General features: G+C 38.2%; 1 protein-coding gene across 2 annotated transcripts; it reads left to right on the top strand.

Annotated features, from left to right (window-relative positions):
- Positions 1-209: 209 nt before the first annotated feature.
- anxa6 (annexin A6) lies at positions 210-18660 on the top strand. 2 transcript variants are annotated; one of them, XM_057349041.1, is made up of 25 exons: positions 210-501; positions 1637-1688; positions 4685-4769; positions 4859-4953; positions 5060-5173; positions 5879-5969; positions 6044-6123; positions 6307-6363; positions 6480-6573; positions 7245-7340; positions 7436-7494; positions 7582-7704; positions 7826-7884; positions 8159-8237; positions 8824-8905; positions 8977-9071; positions 9467-9580; positions 14285-14375; positions 14566-14645; positions 14737-14790; positions 14899-14992; positions 15079-15174; positions 16034-16092; positions 16485-16622; positions 17819-18660. In XM_057349041.1, exons 2-25 carry the CDS (start codon positions 1680-1682, stop codon positions 17876-17878), a joined length of 2004 nt encoding a protein of 667 aa, XP_057205024.1. In that variant the 5' UTR covers positions 210-501; positions 1637-1679; the 3' UTR covers positions 17879-18660. The 2 variants fall into 2 exon arrangements, with proteins under 2 accessions (XP_057205024.1, XP_057205025.1); XM_057349042.1 differs by having other exon boundaries at positions 16485-16607.
- Positions 18661-19315: the final 655 nt, after the last annotated feature.

The following is a 19315-nucleotide window of genomic DNA, read 5'->3' on the forward strand; positions in this document are numbered from 1 at the left end:
GAAAGCAATTATTGAGGTGCGTAAAGTTTGTACTGGATCGAGAAACTAAACATCACATAGTAACATATAAATAAATAGCCCAAATACTAATATATCTATTTTATTAACACGTGTGTATGATTCTTGCTTTTCTTAAACCTTCAGATTCAGCTCGTACAGTAACCAGACCCCCTAACGTGCCGCATTTGCAGATCATGGTGTGCTGTGCACTGCAGATGATGCTGTCTGGAAACACTAGCGACTCCTGGAAATCATGTGATCACTTGGTCGTATATTACCATGCCACAGACATTCACGTCATATGTGAGACAGGGTATCACGACACGTCAACGGTGGGCATTACGTCATAGCTGGTAAAGCTGAGTTAAATACTAAACTTAAACGCGCCGCGTGTGTTGCGTCAGAGGAGAACAGCTGACACTCGCAGACGTTTCCCAGCAAGACCACCGACGAGCAGACAGCGGACCACTAATCTGGAGCTTGCGACTCCGTGTTTAAAAGGTAAAAAGTTTCAATTGTATGTTTTTCTTATCGTTATTATTTTTAAAAATCGTTTATTAAGGCGTTGTATTATCAACAATGCGACGTTTGATGTAGCAATGCGACATGTAACAGTACGTATCGCTTTAATAACTGTAATTGGCACGTAAACATATTATTTTCAAGTAAAACAAAACTTTTGTACACAGTCAGTTCTATAGAAAACGTATTGAGGACTCAAAATATGAAATGTATATTGTAAAGCAAAGGTGTTATGAATATGTTTGCAATAAAGACTTTTCTGTATCTTATAAGGAAGATTTTCATTCATTTTTGAATGTATTTCATTTCAGTGCATGGTATGGCTGGCTGGGTGGGGCTGTTTAAATGTCTTTCTCAGACCTTGGATGTATTCCTGACTAAGAGAGAGAGAGAGAGATGGCTATTTATGGAGTCCGCTGACATGCACTTAAAATCTCAATGCTGAACGTGTTTGTAATTTGTCTTTTATTTTGTGAGATTTCTGACTAAAAACCTGCAGAGTGCAACATCAATAATGCTTACACGGGAGATTTAACAGGGCCCTGCGTACACTGTCATTGTGCTGCATATTCAGACAGTCTTGTGCACACAAGTTTGCCATTATAACAGGGAATAACCCTTTTCTCTTACTGGAGACCCCTCTATCATAGAGAGTTCCCTGTTCTGTTTTTGGCAGAATATGATAGAGAAAGAGGGTATTATAGTGAGCTGTGTGTAGTCAAGAGTATCCTGTGGAAAATGTGGCTGTGCATTCAGCAGACATGGTACCCGTGGCCAAGACCCTTCCTATAAAATCTGCCTATAGTACTTCATGGTTAGAATTAGGAGGAATTGATTTTCCAGGCAACAACCCAAGAGTTCTTGCAGTTAGTTTTTAACTTACCACATAAAAAGAAACACGTTTGGAGGTTACTTAACATATTAAACTTATGAAAACACTTTGCAACATGTTAGCTGCAGTGTGTTTTGAATTCAGTTTCCTCATAAACAGATCATTCTTAATAATGAGTACATTTATATTGCATTCCATGGCAGGTTATAGTATGCAAAACTGCAATGTGAAAGTATAGTTAACCACTCTATGTCTTATTTATGTTTCTTAATTCCCTTCTAGGTTCAAGGCTATCATTCCATTGCCAACCAGCAACTAATCAAACATGGGAAAGGTAAACTTAGACTTTTACCTCAATGCCTTTACATTTAATATTGATATACGATGTGATTAGATACCTTGTTGTAAGTTTAAAGAATGGCTGCAAAGACATGGGACGAATCTCGTTTTTCATCTATTGTAATGCAGGTAGTGTAGGATATCAGGGTTGTCTGTTTGGAATTGAAGAGGTCAATGAATCACTCATTAAAAAATAAGATCTGTTCATGGCACTATAATGCAGCAACGCAGACCAAAAGGATCCTTTGTCGCCCTCTTTATACACAATTGTTTCTTTTAAATGACTTTGTTTAGGAAATTATTTTAAGAACAATTTAAAGCAAAATTAATATATCACTAAATTATTTAATTTTACAATTGCATTTCAATAGTTTTCTAGCTAAAATACTTGGGATCTTTATCGAAACTTCTCAATGATAATGTACCGCTAAAAATGCTTCTGGCCGGATGTTTGTTTGCCTATCACTGTTGCTAGGGGTCTGTTACTGTGGACGTAGAACCTCACAGCTGTTGTGCTGAGCGATAGCTGCAGGACAGGCCTTGAGCATGTGCAGAGAAGCATACGGGGGGTGGACTCTGGCTTTGTGCCCTTATACAGGACACGCCAAAAAGAAAGCATTATGGGAAAGAAAGTAGGCAGACTGAGAACATTGAGCAGAGGTGCTTTAGAAATGCAAAGTCATGAAGGATTTATCCACTGTCAGATGCTTCCTGGAAGAAAATTTTCAATAGGATTGAACATGTAAGGTTACAGACGTTTAGTTTTGAGTTGCATGAAAGCTTTGGTTCTCTCCTTTCTTTCTCCCCCTCTCTTTCTCTCTCACGCACACACACACACGCACGCACGCACGCACGCACGCACGCACGCACGCACGCACGCACGCACGCACACACACACACACACACACACACACACACACACACACATTGCTCTTTGCTGCTGACCATAACACAACTGCTGCATTGACAGGTGTCAGCTGTCCACTCTGTAATCCCGCCTGCATTCGAACTGAAGCTCCAACACACCCGCAAGAGAGTATATAAGGCAGGAGTAAAGGCTAGATGAGGGAGGGTCTGATTTTAGGTGTAATGTTTTATTTTGGGAGAATATATAAACAAATCTCACCCAACCGTAACTCAGATCATATAAGATGCCACTAGTTATTTTTCCAGAAAAAATATCTACTCTCTTTAAACACAGTGAAATGGCCAAAATGGCAAGTTCACAATCATTGTTTTTTGTGTTTGTTGGGTTCTTGTGTAAATGGCAGTTCCAGCAGTATAAGCAGTTTTTTGAACCAGCTATTACATGTCGTCGCTGTTCTCCTGAAACCTCTGATGTCCAAATTCACAGTTTTTCAGGAAATGGAAAAAACACTGGACTTTTAAAATGATTAAATACTGTGTTGTCAAAGTTGACAAGCACTTTTTATTGGTTATATATTTGCAGAAACCCAGTGACAAACATAAAGGGTGACTAATAATAATAATTTAAAATAAAAATCACGAAATATGGAGATACGAGGTTTCAGAAGGACAGCAGCTATGAAGATTTATCTACTGAGAATCTATTTTGAATTCATTTTTTTTCATTGATGAACATAATGTGTTTTTTTAAATGTGTACTTTGCTGGTTGACATGGAAGCATGTGGCTAGCACATTTCCACATAGTGACTTAAAGTTCATTTAGTTCATTTGATCAGTTCTTGCATTCCTTGGATATTAAACCCAGGACCATCACAGTTTTATGTGCCATGCTCTATGAGTTGAGCTACAGAAAAGCTGATTATAAAGCAGTTTTTATAATTGACCCAAATTAAAAATGTCACCAAGAATTAGTTTTTTTGATATTTATGACACTGGGGAATTTTTTGGATTATTCATTGGTTTGAGCAAATTCAGAAAAGTTCAACCATACACAGCCACGGACAAAATTAAGAGACCGTTCCAAACTTCCATTTAATCAGCATTTCTAGATGTATTGTGGTCATTCTAGTCCAGTGTCTGTTGAATCTCAACAAAATCAAACCTCAGGAAAGTGAAAGACTGACAGAATGACAAGACACATAAAAACTGTGATAAAAATCGAGGTTATCACAAATTTATTTTACTTTTCCTTAATACATGTACAAATATTACTGTTGTATTGCTTTAAGTGAATATGAACTTGCTTTCTCTGCAGTGTTTGAGGTCTGAAAAAATACAGGGCATCTTTTTTGTTATTTTGACCCGTTTCTCCAGTTTTCATTTGCTGCAAATAAATGCAAATAGAAAACATTTGACTATTCAAATTTGTATTTGAAATTTGCGAGATTACAGAATGAAACAAAAATGATCATTTTACCTAACCACATACCTATAAATAGTAAATTCAGAAAAACTGAAAATTATCTTTAATTTTTTTTATTGTCACGAACTATAATCTATTAATTGGTGTTTATGGACACGAATTTCCCCCTTTTTTTGTGTTAGTCAGCACGACTTTCAATCTAACGTATTTTAATAAGCGGTAATCATATGTATAAATACAGTATATATTAATGCAATCTGATGCGAATTCAGTGGCTCATTTGTGTGAATTCCTATTTCCTACTATCTCATTAATATTTTTTGTAATGATTTGACTTTGGCCCTGTGACATTATAGGTTTGGGGGCGGGGTTAGGGTAGCCATATTGCTTTGCTACCTGTGAATCTTTTTAGCTAATTTAGCTTTTGTGGCTGTGATTTTAGGGTTTGGGGTGAGGTAAGGTGTTGGTTAGCCACCACCTAAAATATGTACGACTTCTTTTGATATCAGGTTATAAATATATAAATGTACATATACAAATGCGTTCTGTGTATTGAAAGTCGTGGTGAGTGACATGAAAAAAAGTCGTGCTGAGTGACAAATTTATGTCCATGAACACGAATCAATAGATTCCAAATTTCGTGCCAATGCCACAAACTGCCTTGAGACCGGGTGGGTTTGTCATTCCATCTCTCTCATAGGAATTCAGAGGAACAATCACAGATCACCCTGACTTTGATGCAAACAGCGATGCAGAGGATCTGTACAATGCCATGAAAGGCTTCGGTGAGTGTCTGAACAGCTCGTTTAGAGATATTCACTGACAGGTAGGATACTCCATATGATCTCATTACATTATGGCCTGTGCGTCACAGGAAGTGACAAAGAGGCCATCTTAGACCTGATTACATCACGGAGCAATGCTCAGAGGCAGGAGATCTGCAGTGCCTACAAATCACTCTATGGCAAGGTAGGGGAATCTTCACTACATAGATAAACTGATTTTTAAGCCATTCGAGAGAATACAGTATTGCGACAGATTGACACAATATACGTTTGCTTTATGAATTCTACAGGATTTAATTGATGATCTTAAATATGAGCTGACGGGGAAGTTTGAACGTCTGATCATTGGTTTGATGAGACCCCCAGCCTACCATGATGCCAAAGAGCTGAAGGATGCCATTAAGGTAAGAACTATTGTATGTTCATTTAAAGCGTGCAGTTCATGTCTGAGTGTGTTTTTTGGATATGTGTGTTGTTTTTGTGTAACATTTTATTCTGTATCCTATATGTTATTACATTTTTTTGAGTTTGCTGGATTTGTATATCTGTAAAAAACAAAATGGTTTATATATTAATAGCTATTTGTGAAAGAATCGATCATTACGATAAATTCAATTTTTACATCAGCTGTCTTATTTACTGCGTGTTTCTTTCTGCGAATCTGTTTTGGCATTGCTATCATTAGGATGCGGTAAGTGATTTTCCTTAGTAAAGTATAGGGCCACATCAAGCTATAATTTCACAAATTCCAAGAATACATTTGACATTTTTTTATCATTTTAAAGAATGAAGCCGATTGAGGATTCAATAATAGAACACATTTCCAAATTAAAGAACACTGAATCCCTTGGAAATGATAATGAAATATTTTCCCTAATAGTTAATCTTACTATAAACAGCTGCTTGTTTGAAAAACCTGCTGTTTTATGGTAAAATAATAACTCCTCTCTCTGTCGATCACCCATACTGTATGTTCACTGTTATTTCTCTAGTTAACCAGCATGACCAAACTTATTTCTCCCTGGATGACTATCTTAGCATAGATCTGGAAAAATTCATCATTCGGTTGCTTCGACCCAAGTAATTGACTTTCTCCCTGTATTTCAAAGGGAGCAGGAACAGACGAGAAGTGTTTAATTGAGATTCTTGCTTCAAGAACCAACGAGCAGATTTATAATCTGGTGGCAGCATACAAAGATGGTGAGTTTCAAGATTTGGTTTCAAGAAGATTCTCCTGAGCTCTCATGTAGCCTGACAATGTTTTGTGTTCATAGCCTATGGCAGAGACCTTGAAGAGGACGTGGTAGGGGACACATCTGGACATTTCAAGAAGATGCTGGTTGTTTTACTTCAGGTCAGTGAAATATTTTTTTGATTATACATCAAAAATATATCATTGTTTTTTTTTCGTATTTTAATGTTGTGCTGTTGTCATATGCATATTAAACCAGTTTTACAATACAAGGTATACAATACACTATGTTTATAAAATGGTTTGGTCTCTGTTGAATCTCTTGGTGATTATGGGGCTTTTCAGGGGACCAGAGAGGAAGATGATGTTGTGAGTGAAGATCTTGTGGAGCAGGATGCTCAGGTGACCTTTTTATTTATAAATGAATGAAATTAAATATCCAGACAGCCTTTATATAACTTGACAAGTGTACTTTTGACCTTGCGATTTCTGAACTTGTGTGTATTTTCTCACTGTAGGACCTGTATGATGCAGGGGAGGCACAGTGGGGCACAGACGAAGCCAAATTCATCATGTTGCTGGGAAACCAGAGCGTGACCCACTTGCAGTTGGGTATGAGAACCATGGTCACACATATACGTATATTGTACATTTGACTATACATTCCCCTAATACACAATCACTCCTTAAACACTTCTCACTATACCACAGATCAAATAAAACCAACAGGTCACTGTTTTAATCTGTAATGTAACAAAAAAGTTCAAGTCATTAAAAGTTCACCCAAAAATGAAAATTCTGTGTTCATTCACTCACCCGCAAGTTGTAATTTTTATTAATGTCTTTGTTCTGATGAACACAGAGAAAGATATTTGGAAGAATGCTTGTAACCAAACAGTTCTTGGACACCATTGACGACCATAGTAGGAAAAATTGCTTTTTAAATTTCTTTGTTCTGTTATTAATATATTTTGAAGAATGTGGGAAAGCAAACAGTTCTGGGGCACTTTTGACTACCATTGTAATTTTTACTATGGTACTATGGTCGTCAATGGTGGCCGAGAGCTGTTTGGTTAAAAGCATTCTTCCAAATATCGTTCTCTGTGTTTATCAGAACAAAGACATTTTGACAGATTTGGAACATCTCGAGGGTGAGTAAATGATGACAGAATTTGTATTTTTGTGTGAACTGTCCCTTTAAGATGTATTGAAAAATGAACGTTATTCAATGTGTAACATTGTTGTATGGCATAATAATTACATTTTTCTAATGTGTTATCTAGTATTTGATGAATACCAGAAAATTGCTGAGAGATCCATTGAGGACAGTATTAAAAGCGAGCTGTCTGGAGACTTTGAAAGACTAATGCTCGCTGTCGGTACGTTTTGGCTTCATAATGCAGTATTTGACCCTCTATAAAATCTAAAAATCTTCACAAATTCTAACATCTGCTACCTTGTTTACTTTCATCAGTCCAGTGTATAAGGAGTAAACCCATGTTCTTCGCCAGACGTCTTTATAAATCAATGAAGGTAGGATGCTTTAATGTTCCCCACAATAAATCCTAATGGAGTAAAGGTCTCAAAGGTCCGTTTCTTTATTCTCACATCTCTCTGCAGGGTCTGGGCACGGCTGATAACACCCTGATTCGCATTATGGTGTCTCGCTGTGAGATCGACATGCTGGATATCAGAGAATGCTTCCGCCTACGCTATGAAAAATCTCTGTACAACATGATTCAGGTTAGTGTATAGACTGTACACAAACATTAAAGAATACAGACTGAATGTGGTTTCTTTAGGGTTTGTCTCCAATTTGTAAACATGTTTATAGTACATTCTGTCCTTTGTGTGAACTCCACAGGATGACACATCTGGGGAATACAAGCGCACACTGCTGAAGTTGTGTGGAGGAGACGATGAGTAAGCTTTTTCTGAGCTCTGAGTAACTATAAAAAGTCAGAAGAGGGAGACATTGCACCATTATAAAATGCAGAGCAGTAGAGTGTGTGGTCTGTAGTTTTTCCTCTTGTTATTTTTTTTATATAAACAGCCTATATAAACAAATGCACGGGTGAATTTAGGTGCATTTGATTTAGTTGAATTTAAACATTGATTCAGATTTCACCCACCCTTTTGTGTTTATCAAGCGCTTACTTTTTCAAACCCGAAGTTTAAGGAGCTCTTTGTTTCTCAGTATTGCAGGAGAGTTCTTCCCTGAGGCTGCACAGATTGCTTACAAGATGTGGGAGATCAGCGCCATGACCAAAGTTCAGGTTGGAGTCCAACACACACCATCAGCACAACGCTGTGGCATGCATCGAATTACCCTCTAATGATCCCGTCCCTTCTCCGGCCAATCATCATGTCATGAACCCTGAGCAGACAGAACAGCTTTTGTCCGGGCACAGATACCATCCCAATGCTGTTCATCATTTTATTAATCAGAGTCTTGATTTACTGCCAGTTCCTGGGACACTCGGTTCAGTGTCACACCATCTCAGAAACCTCATCTTGTGTTTGTATGTGTGCTGGTGCCTGTTGAAATCTGCAGTGCTAGATCAATGTCCACATATCTCAAATCACTTTTTATCTGAAATAATTATTTCAAATACTAAAACTATAGAAACCGCTTTGATTCATAAACTTTTTAATCTGCTTTGTTGTACAGTAAATGCCAAATGTTTTTACAAACTGAGGGATGAATTGAAGTTATAATTGAGAAGATGTTGTCATATAATTGACGGCGTGTCACAGATGTCAATAGATAATTACAATATAAATATAATAAAAAAGTAATTGTTTTGGACTTTTAATAATAATCGTTTATGTTTTCTGCATATCCTTTTTCTCAATCACCAGTTAAGAGGAACTGTGAAACCGTCTTCGGATTTCGACCCTGCGAGTGATGCCCAAGCTCTGAGAAAAGCAATGAAGGGTTTCGGTGAGTATTTGAACTTTGATCACATTAAATACTGAGATTTGAACTGTGACTTTCTGATTTTTGATTTTCAGGCACTGATGAGGATACAATAATTGAAATTGTGACACGAAGAAGCAACGAACAGCGGCAGGAAATAAGACAAGCTTTCAAATCTCTTTTGGGACGGGTAAGACGCTGTCCTTTGTGCTCCGCTCTAAATGATTTCATCTGTGATATCAAACAGAGCATACCACTTAAGTTGAGTCAGTTATGGATGTCCAAGATGAAAGAGATAAGAAGTCTTTTAAAAATTCCTGTTTAAAACACATTTCATTTTTTAGCAACATAATCTTTGAATGCTTGATTTTTCCATTCCTTATTTGAACACATGCAAACTTAGATTGGCTTATTTTTATTACGTCTTTTAATTTAGAAATTTAAAACATGTTCATTATAGTAAAGGTTAGGAGATTTGTATAAATTGCATTTTTTATATGTTTACATGTAAATCATGTAATAGATCCATGACAACCATTGACCCATTAACTATAACTGTGAATGTCTCTTTGTCTCTCTCTCCAGGATCTCCTGGCCGACCTAAAATCTGAACTCTCCAAAAACCTCCAGAGGCTCATCCTGGGCCTCATGATGTCCCCAGCAGAGTTTGATGCCAAAATGATGAAGAAAGCCATGGAGGTGCACTTTCAGATTTCAATTTTTTATTTATATAGCGCTTTTCACAATGTGCATTGTTCCAAAGCAGCTTTACAGGAGCAAATAAGAAAAACACAGAAAGGTCAAACACAGCACAGTGCATGGTGTTTATAGACCAAGCAAGATCATTATAATAAATAATATCTAATAAATAAATGCAGTCTCCCGGTGAGCAAGCCAACACTGCACTGCTCTGCTGTGGCGAGGAACCCAAACTCCAATGATGAATAATGGAGAAAAAAAAACCTCGGGAGAAACCAGGCTCAGCCGGGAGGGCCAGATCTCCTCTGACGTGTCATGGCTGCACTCAGTGACCCCGACCAAAGCCACCGAGCAACGTCCACGAAGAACAGGGAGAGCCCACGAGCCGCGACCCAGGAAGCCCCACCCGCCGAAACCGTGCAGGTCCAACCCGGTCCCATTCCGCGATCAACAACAGACAACAGAGGAACAACCAGGGAAAAGTAGTAATGGCATAATTAACTTTATTCCTCTGTTGTCCGACATCGACCACAAAACAAGACCAACCAGACCAGATCCACACAGTCCCAACAAATGAAACGCCCCGAACCACAACCAACAAGCCCCCCCACTCCCTACAACACCCACCCAGCTACCTCCAATCAAAGTCACTGAGTGCAGCCATAACTTCAAACTGCTGTCGTGTGATGTAAGTTTAGCATTAAATACCAAGTATTGTAAATTTAGCATTTATGTGACAGGTAGTCCGTCTTTGCTCTCGGTTGGGGATGGAATTGTCTGAGCTGGGCCGGCCAGATGGTCGCCTTTTTCTTGGGTGGTGATGGAATTGCCTTGGATGGAGCTGGATGGTCAGTCAGTCCGCAGGCTCTCGCAGGAGGATGGCACGGGATTTTCAGATGTAGCTGGCGTAATCTCTAGTTGTGGATGGGCATATGACGTTCATCTGGGTCTGGCGGAATCTCTCCCTACCTCGGGATGGGCATCCCGAGGCGAGGGCAGAAACAGAAAGAGAATAATTAGCGTAGCTGCTGTTCATTAGCTATGTATTAGTGAATGCTTGGCTGAAAAGATGTGTCTTTAATCTAGATTTAAATTGGGAGAGTGTGTCTGACCCTCGAATAGTATCGGGGAGGCTATTCCAGAGTTTAGGTGCTACGTATGAGAAAGCTCTACCCCCTTTGGTGGATTTAGTTATTCTAGGTGTTATCAAAAGTCTGGAGTTTTGAGATCTTAGAGAGCGTGATGGGTTGTAGTGTGGTAGAAGCTCTGTTATGTAGGTAGGGGCTAAACCGTTTAAGGCTTTATAAGTAATTAAAAGAACTTTAAAGTCAATACGATACTTAATGGGTAACCAGTGAAGGGTTGATAACATTGGGGTTATGTGATCGTATTTTCTGGACCTGGTTAGAACTCTGGCAGCTGCATTCTGAACTAACTGTAGTTTGTTTATTGATGCTGCAGGACAACCACTAAGCAGTGCATTACAGTAGTCAAGTCTTGAGGTCACAAATGCATGAATAAGCTTCTCTGCATCAGCCACACATAAAATATTTCGCAATTTGGCAACATTTCTAAGGTGGAAGAAGGCTGTTTTTGTGACATTTGAGATGTGATTTTTAAATGACAGGTTGCTGTCTAATATAACGCCAAGGTCTTTAACTGTATTTGTTGGAGTAACAGTGCAGCCTTCAATTTGCAGGTCATAATCCGAAATATTCTGCTCACGTGTCTTTGGTCCGATAAGTAATATTTCTGTTTTATTAGAATTTAAAAGAAGGAAATTACAAGTCATCCAATGCTTTATATCGTCGATGCACTCTGCCAATTTGGATAGTTGGAAGGAATCATCTGGTCTTGATGAGATATATAGCTGAGTATCATCTGCATAACAGTGGAAGCTAATTCCATGTTTTCTAATAATGTTTCCAAGGGGCAGCATGTATATGGAGAATAGCAAGGGTCCTAAAACCGATCCCTGAGGTAATCCATAATTTACTTGCGTTAGATTTGATGATTCCCCATTTAAATGGACAAATTGATGTCTGTCTGATAAGTAAGATCTGAACCATTGTAGTGCCTGTCCCTGAATACCGGTATAATTGTGTAAGCGATCTAGAAGTATTTTATGGTCTACAGTATCGAACGCAGCACTAAGGTCGAGCAGGACTAGGAGTGAGATGTTACCTTTATCTGATGCTATAAGCAGGTCGTTTGTAATTTTAACGAGCGCAGTTTCAGTACTATGATGCGGTCTAAAGCCTGACTGGAATTTTTCGTGTATGTCATTATTTTGTAAGAAAGAGCACAACTGAGTGGACACTACTTTTTCTAGTATTTTAGACAGGTAAGGGAGATTTGAAATCGGTCTATAGTTTCCTAGTTCATTGGGGTCTAAGTTTGGTTTCTTGATAAGAGGCTTAATGACGGCCAGTTTAAAGGGTCCTGGGACATGGCCTAGATTAATTGACGAGTTGATAATGTTATAAATGGGCTCAATTGCAACGGGTAATAACTCTTTTAATAATTTAGTTGGTATGGGGTCTAATAAGCAAGTTGTAGGTTTAGATGTTGCAATAAGTTTAATTAAATCTTCCTGTTTTATAGGTGAAAAACACTGTAGCCTTTCTTTTGGGGCGATGGTTGGTACTAATTTATAGGACAGACTTGGAGGTTGAGTTTTTACTATTTTGTCTCGTATGTTTTCGATTTTCTCTGTAAAAAAATTCATGAAATCATTGCTACCAAGGTGCGGCGGAATACCCAGGTCAGGTGAAGTCTGTTTATTTGTTAGTTTAGCAACTGTACTAAATAAAAACCTTGGATTGTTTTTGTTAGTTTCTATGAGGTTACGGAGGTGCTCAGCCTTTGCTGCTTTTAGTGCCTTTTTATAACAGTTTGCACTCTCTTTCCATGCAATTTTAAAGACCTCTAATTGGGTTTGTTTCCATTTGCGCTCCAGTTTACGTGTTTCTCTTTTAAGGGCGCGAGTGGTGCTGCGTTTTTCTCATTAATCTTTTTTGACTTAATAGGTGCGACAGCTTCTAATGTATTAGAGAAAATAGTAGGCCTACCCAATTTGCTGGTCATGTCATCGAGCGATTCTGTATTTATTGGTATGGTTATTAAAGGAGTCAGATCTGGCAAGCTCTTTGCGAAACTATCTTTAGTAGTCGAGGTAATTGTTCTACCCTGTCGATAACGAGTTAAACGGCTGATTTCTGCAGTGCGCAGTGTACATGTTATCATCGCTTTGAGGTATAATATCTATATTGGTTAGATCGGCTCCGTGAGATATAATCAAGTCTAGTGTATGATTAAATCAATGAGTGGGTCCATTGATGTGTTGTGTTACTCCAAAAGAGTGTAATAGCTCTGTAAAAACCACTGCTAATGCATCGTTAGCACTATCTACGTGGATATTAAAGTCTCCGACAATTAGTACTTTATCAACGTTAACCAATAGGTCCGATAGGAAGTCCGCAAACTCTTTCAGAAAATCAGTGTAGGGACCAGGGGGTCTATACACTGTAGCCAACGTACAAGAAAGCAATGGTTTTTTACTGTCAATTGGAACAATTATGTTCAACGCAAGCACTTTTGAAATGATTTAAATTCATGCTCCGTTCTCTGAGTCACAGTAAGAAAGTCTCTAAAGATTGTTGCAACACCACCACCTCGACCAACCGGACGTGGCTCATGCATATAACAGTAGCTTGGTGGGGTACACTCATTTAGACCGTAATAATCATTTGGTTTAAGCCAGGTTTCGGTAAGGCAAAGTATATCAAAACTGTTGTCTGTGATCATTTCATTTACAATAACTGCTTTTGAATTTAGTGATCTAATATTAAGTAGGCCGAACTTTATGAGTTTGTTTTGGTCGTTTATTACATTGTCCTTTTTTTATTTATCATTGTCATTTATTTATTTATTTATTCATTTATTTATTAGATATTATTTATTATAATGATCTTGCTTGGTCTATAAACACCATGCACTGTGCTGTGTTTGACCTTTCTGTGTTTTTCTTATTTGCTCCTGTAAAGCTGCTTTGGAACAATGCACATTGTGAAAAGCGCTATATAAATAAAATTGAATTGAATTGAATTGTCCTCAGGTTTAATCACGATTAGATTTTTTCTCTGAGATTTGGCTATTTTGTTATTTTGTAGTATTATTCGGGGGACAGACACAGTCTCTATGCATTTGGAAGCAGTAACATTTCTAACAGATGAGTGGGAGGAACACAGACTAAGGTTGAAGTTTTGACTTACCGCTGGGAGACGTAGTCAAGCGGTGCGTAGCGTCTTTGAGATTGTTGTCAGACAGAAGAACCGCTCTGATGATTTCTCTTTGTCCTGATGGAAACTGTTTCTATAGAAAGTGTTATCATTGAAAGAACAGCTTGACCTGCTACTGTTTATAGAACTGTGCATTTATTTGTTAACTGACGGTCAGTGAACAGTCTAAACTAGAGCAGAGGTGATGGGTTTCTCTGGGCATGGACTGTTTGTTTTTCATAAGTTCACTGGTTTGTGAAAGAAACCAACAGGAGCAACTTCTATCATTAGGTTATAATGGGCATTTTAACAATATGTATAATATTCATGGACATTACTTTATAGTAGAACTTTATTATTGTATAAACTGTTCAGGATACTAACATGCAGTTGATATTAGACGAATGTTTTTATTTCTCAATAGGGTGCAGGCACGGATGAACATGCATTGATTGAAATCTTGGTCACTAGGAGCAACCAGGAGATTAATGATATGTGTTCTGCCTATCAAAGTGGTAAATAAACATGTTCATCTTCATAAAAATATAATCTCCTGCAGGTGGCACCATTTGTTAAGGCTAAAAATATTTGGGGCCCTGTTGGCCTATGGTGTATTTAATTCATTTGTTAGCACACAAGTTGTACACTTATGTCTACTCATTTGTCTTTGCTTTTTTTTTTGCTTTTGGGTTTTTTCATACACAGCATTTAAAAAAAGTTTGGAGCATGCCATCGCATCAGAAACGTCAGGACATTTCAAACGTGTTCTGATCTCTTTGGCACAGGTACCATCCACACCATTACATTACAAGACTAACAACTCATACTTCGTCTTTTATGAAAAAAACCTGTTTTACTTGTGATTGTGTTTTTTAGGGGGGTCGTGAGGAGGACCAAGTAAACATGGACAGGGTCCTGGAAGATGCCCAAGTAAGTGTGATACAGTATTGTGCCCAGTGTTGTACATTTATAAAGTACAATTAATATTGCTTTATTGTCCTGAGATTAAGCAGGTGTAATGTGTTTCTCTCATGTTAGGCATTGGCAGACGCATGCGATGCAGACTCAGATGAGATGGAGGACAAGTTTATGAGTATTCTGTGCACGAGGAGCTTTCCTCACCTGAGGAGAGGTAATGCAAATACAGGTTGCTACTGTGCACATACTAATGCATGTCGTAATGAAAACTCCAGCCAACTTTCATTGTATCTCTTACAGTGTTTCAGGAATTCGTTAGGTGCAGCAACAAAGACATTGAACAGATAATAAAGAAGGAGATGTCAGGGGACTTTAAAAATGCCATGTTTGCTATCGGTAAGCACGGTTGTACTTTGTTAAAATGCTCATCTGAAAAAAAGTACTGTATAGTGGCCACAAAACGAATTAAGCCCATGCTTAATAATGCATTTTTGTCATTGCATTAAAGAACAACATATCATACAGTACCAAGTGGAATTTGTTTCTAAAGAAAAGTTTTAAAAGTGATGGTTCACCCAAAAATACAAAAAAATGTGATCATTTACTCACCCTCTTGTCATTTCAAACCTGTTTGAATTTCTCTCTTCAGCGGAACACAAAAGTAGATGTTTTGAAGAATGTTGGTAACCGGCCCCCGTTCACTTGCATTGATGCTGTGTCTATACAATACAGAAGTGAATGAGTGCCGCAGCTGTTCGGTTACTAACTTTCTTCGAAATATCTGCTTCTGTGTTCTGCCGAAGAAAGTCAAGTAGGTTTGAAATGACAAGAGGGTGAGTAAATGATACTCAAATTTTAACAATCCTTTTCGATTTCGAAGCCAAAGAGCAATTTTAAAGCCCAAAAAAAGATTTTTATTTTCGAAACAATAGTTATACTCTTTAATATTAGTTGTCAAACTGGTTGAACACATCCATTTAATATGATTCATACTCTGCATACTGTGCACTATATACGTTCACTAAAATAACATTGGGAGCAAAATGTATACAGTATATTTTTATTGTGACTTGAGTTTTTGGGCCACTACACTGTACTCACTGTAATCGCTTTGCATGTGATTTTTCAAAATATTAATGATGACGTCAAACTTCTGATCACGTTTATGCTTTTTCTGTGGAAAAAAAACCCTTACAAACATATGACACAAAAGTGATCTTAACAAAAATAGCAATAACACGTTCGTGTTTTCCAGTGCGGAGTGTGAAGAATCAGCCTTCTTATTTTGCTGACCGATTGTATAAAGCCATGAAGGTACGTCTGCCTCCATTATGTAACACGCATTTCTTCACATCTACATGCGGCTGTGACTCTGAGCAGCAGGGAAAAAAAACTAGAGCCAATTTAAGGCAAAATTACATCCGTCAGCTTTCATAAAAGTGATGAATTAGACACTGACTAAGAACACGCTGAAGTGAGTAAGCCCTCACCATGACCTGAAACCTAGTTTACGGTCTTAGTTTTAATAAGCCAAGCACACGTTTGATGACGGTCATTGGGGTATGAATGATGGTGTTCAGGCATACTAATGAGTCACAGGCCCTGTGATGGGCATCTGCACTGCTGCGGATGATTTGCTTTGTAAGCATTGTACAGATCAGCGGTCAGGCCAGAGACTTTCCTAAGCGCTGTGACTTTCCCCGCAGGGCCTGGGAACAGATGACAGGGCTCTCATCCGTATCATGGTGTCCCGCTCCGAGATCGACCTCTTCAACATCCGCAAAGAGTTTAAGGAGACGCAGGACGCCACTTTGCACGAATTCATCCAGGTAGAGGCGCTCGTTGTAAGTGGTGTGCTCTTCGTCTACGTACCGTTTTTCAAGCGAGTTGTGTAGATATTGTGTTTCATCTGACTGTAGGCGTTGCACATCCTCTTTTAGTTAGATCGAGGGGAACAGAGTGTTTCACAGGTTCCTGTGGTGTACTCGCTCGACTCAGCTGTTTAGGAATTCCCCTGCATGCTTGACTTCCTCTCAGTATGCGGAATCTGATTGGTGGAGAAAAGCGGAGACAGGAAGTGTTAAACAGCAGGTCTATACTGGCTCTGTTGTCAAAACTCCCTTCAAAGATCAATAATAGCTAACTTTATATCTTTATTAATAGTTTTGCCATGTATGTTGTGTCCGTGAGGACAGAAGCAACTGAATGGTTGGTATGATTTGAATATATTTACGGTTAGTCATGTAGCAGGCGCTTTTATCCAAAGCGACTTACAAATGAGGTAAACAATAGAAGCAATTGGAAATCAAACAAGATTGAAGCATTATTTTCATTTCTGGACATTCAATATTTGCAGCTACATATAAAGCATGCTGAGAATAAGTCTATGTGCATCTTAAAGGGTGTTAAAGATGAGCTTAAAATTGTGTAATGCTTTTTGTTTGATAAAATTGCACGGTTTCGTAACACTTTATTATTGTAGCCATTAACAGAAATAAAAAAACCTGTTGATCTCGTATCGTTATTATGAAAGCTTGCAAGAACCTCATTGCATAATGCATTTCATAACAACTTAAAACCATTATGCAACACCAAAAATTCACCCTTGATGCATATTGATCCAAGTCTGTATGACTTTCTTCTGTGGAATGCATAATAGAAAAGTGAATAGTGACTGCAGTTGATGAGTTTTTAAAGGGATAGTTCACCCAAAAAAGAACATTTTCTCACCCTCTTGTTATTTCAAACCTGTATGACTTTCTTTCCTCTGCAGAACACAAAAGAAGATATTTTAAAGAATGTTGGTAACCGAACAATGGCGGTCCCCATTGACTTGCATTGGTTTTGTGACCGTATAGAAGTGAATGGGAACCGCCATTGTTCTTTAAAATGTCTTCTTTTGTGTTCTGCAGAAGTAAGAAAGTCATACAGGTTTGAAATGACAAGAGGGTGAGAAAATGTTCTTTTTTGGGTGAACTATCCCTTTAACTTTGTGGCCTGACATAATTCATTAATTAACATTATCATGTCTCTGTCTCAGGGTGACACATCAGGAGACTATCGTAAGACCCTTCTGATACTCTGTGGAGGGGAAGACTAAAGCGTCGTCCTGGAAACGGGACAGTATAAATATGCCTAGCAACCAGTGTTCTGTGTTCCAGCCCTTGTTTGTGAAGTGCTAGTCAAATTGTCCCTGTGCCCTTTGCCACCATGCCTATGCCAAAGCTAGTGACCTTTGACCTATGCAAAAGCCACACCTTTTCGCTGTGTTATGTTGCAATCACATGTTATGTAATGTTTTGTTTTTTTACAGTTTTAAAAGCATTTTTGTTGTGTTAAGTGCTTTAGTTTACAGTATTAAACCAAACTGTCCTGTGTTCAAGTTGATCACCCAGTAAAATAAAGAAGTCATCCTATTTGAGTGGGTGTTGTTAAATGTACAGCATTGTTGTTTTTTATCTAGAATTAAAAATGATCTTGTTCTGCAGTACTTAAACGTTCGGTATTTAACTCAATAGGAGACATTTCTCACGGCCTTCATTTTATTACCGGTCCGACGGGTCGATTTATTCAGATCAGTCATTAACTGTATTTACATTACAGATAAGGAAATTCCCTTCGGTTGTAATCAATGTTATTTTGTTCTAAATAGGAAATGTCTTGTTATAAATTACACATGGAAAATGTAATATTTCATGTTCTGCCTTACTGAAGGGTGAAGCTGATTTTTAAAGCTCCCACTTCATACAAAAAGCGTAATAATATGGATGTTGCTGAAAAGTGAGAGAGAATAAAACAGCACTGGATCCCATAACGCTCGGATTGTGTGCGGCCCATGGTTTGAGATCATTGCTTTTCATTGGTCAATACACACCACACCTTCATTAAATATCACGTGAGTGCTATTTTGGAGATACTCTCTTGTGCTTCTCACCACCTCCAAGACATCTTTCCCATTTGGGACACATAATACGAAAATAAAAATTATGTTGTCATTTCTTCACATTATGTCATTCAATATGATTATGTGGTTCTCCAAAAAAAAAGATATTTGGAGAACTGTTTCAGTTGAAGTCAGTGGGGGTCAGTGTTGTTTAGTTACCTTGTCCTTCAAAAAAAAATGTTGTGTTCTGCAAAAGAAATAAGTCATACAGATTTGAAATGACATGAGGATGAGTAAATGATGAAAGTATTTTCATTTTTGGAACTTTAGCAGATAGCAATGGTATCGTCCTCTGCTGATTTCAGGATGTCAATAGATGCACTTTTTAATGCATAAAACTATCAATTCATGATACAGTTTTCTGTAGATGTGTGTGTGGTGTACGTGTCTACATGTGTGCATAAACGTACGTGCGTTTGTGTGTGTGCGAGTGTGTCTTCGTGAACGCAGCTGTTGTCAGGGCATCTTTAGTTAAAAGAGGAAAGAAAAAAAAGCTTGTGGGGCTAGGAAATCCCCCGCTGTAGACCAACATCACAGTTACCATCGATGATGTCTGCAATAGCAATAACATTGTTCAATGCAGAACAAAACATT

The sequence above is a fragment of the Triplophysa rosa genome, linkage group LG13 (assembly GCF_024868665.1).
Source record: "Triplophysa rosa linkage group LG13, Trosa_1v2, whole genome shotgun sequence".
NCBI classification, from domain to species: domain Eukaryota; kingdom Metazoa; phylum Chordata; class Actinopteri; order Cypriniformes; family Nemacheilidae; genus Triplophysa; species Triplophysa rosa.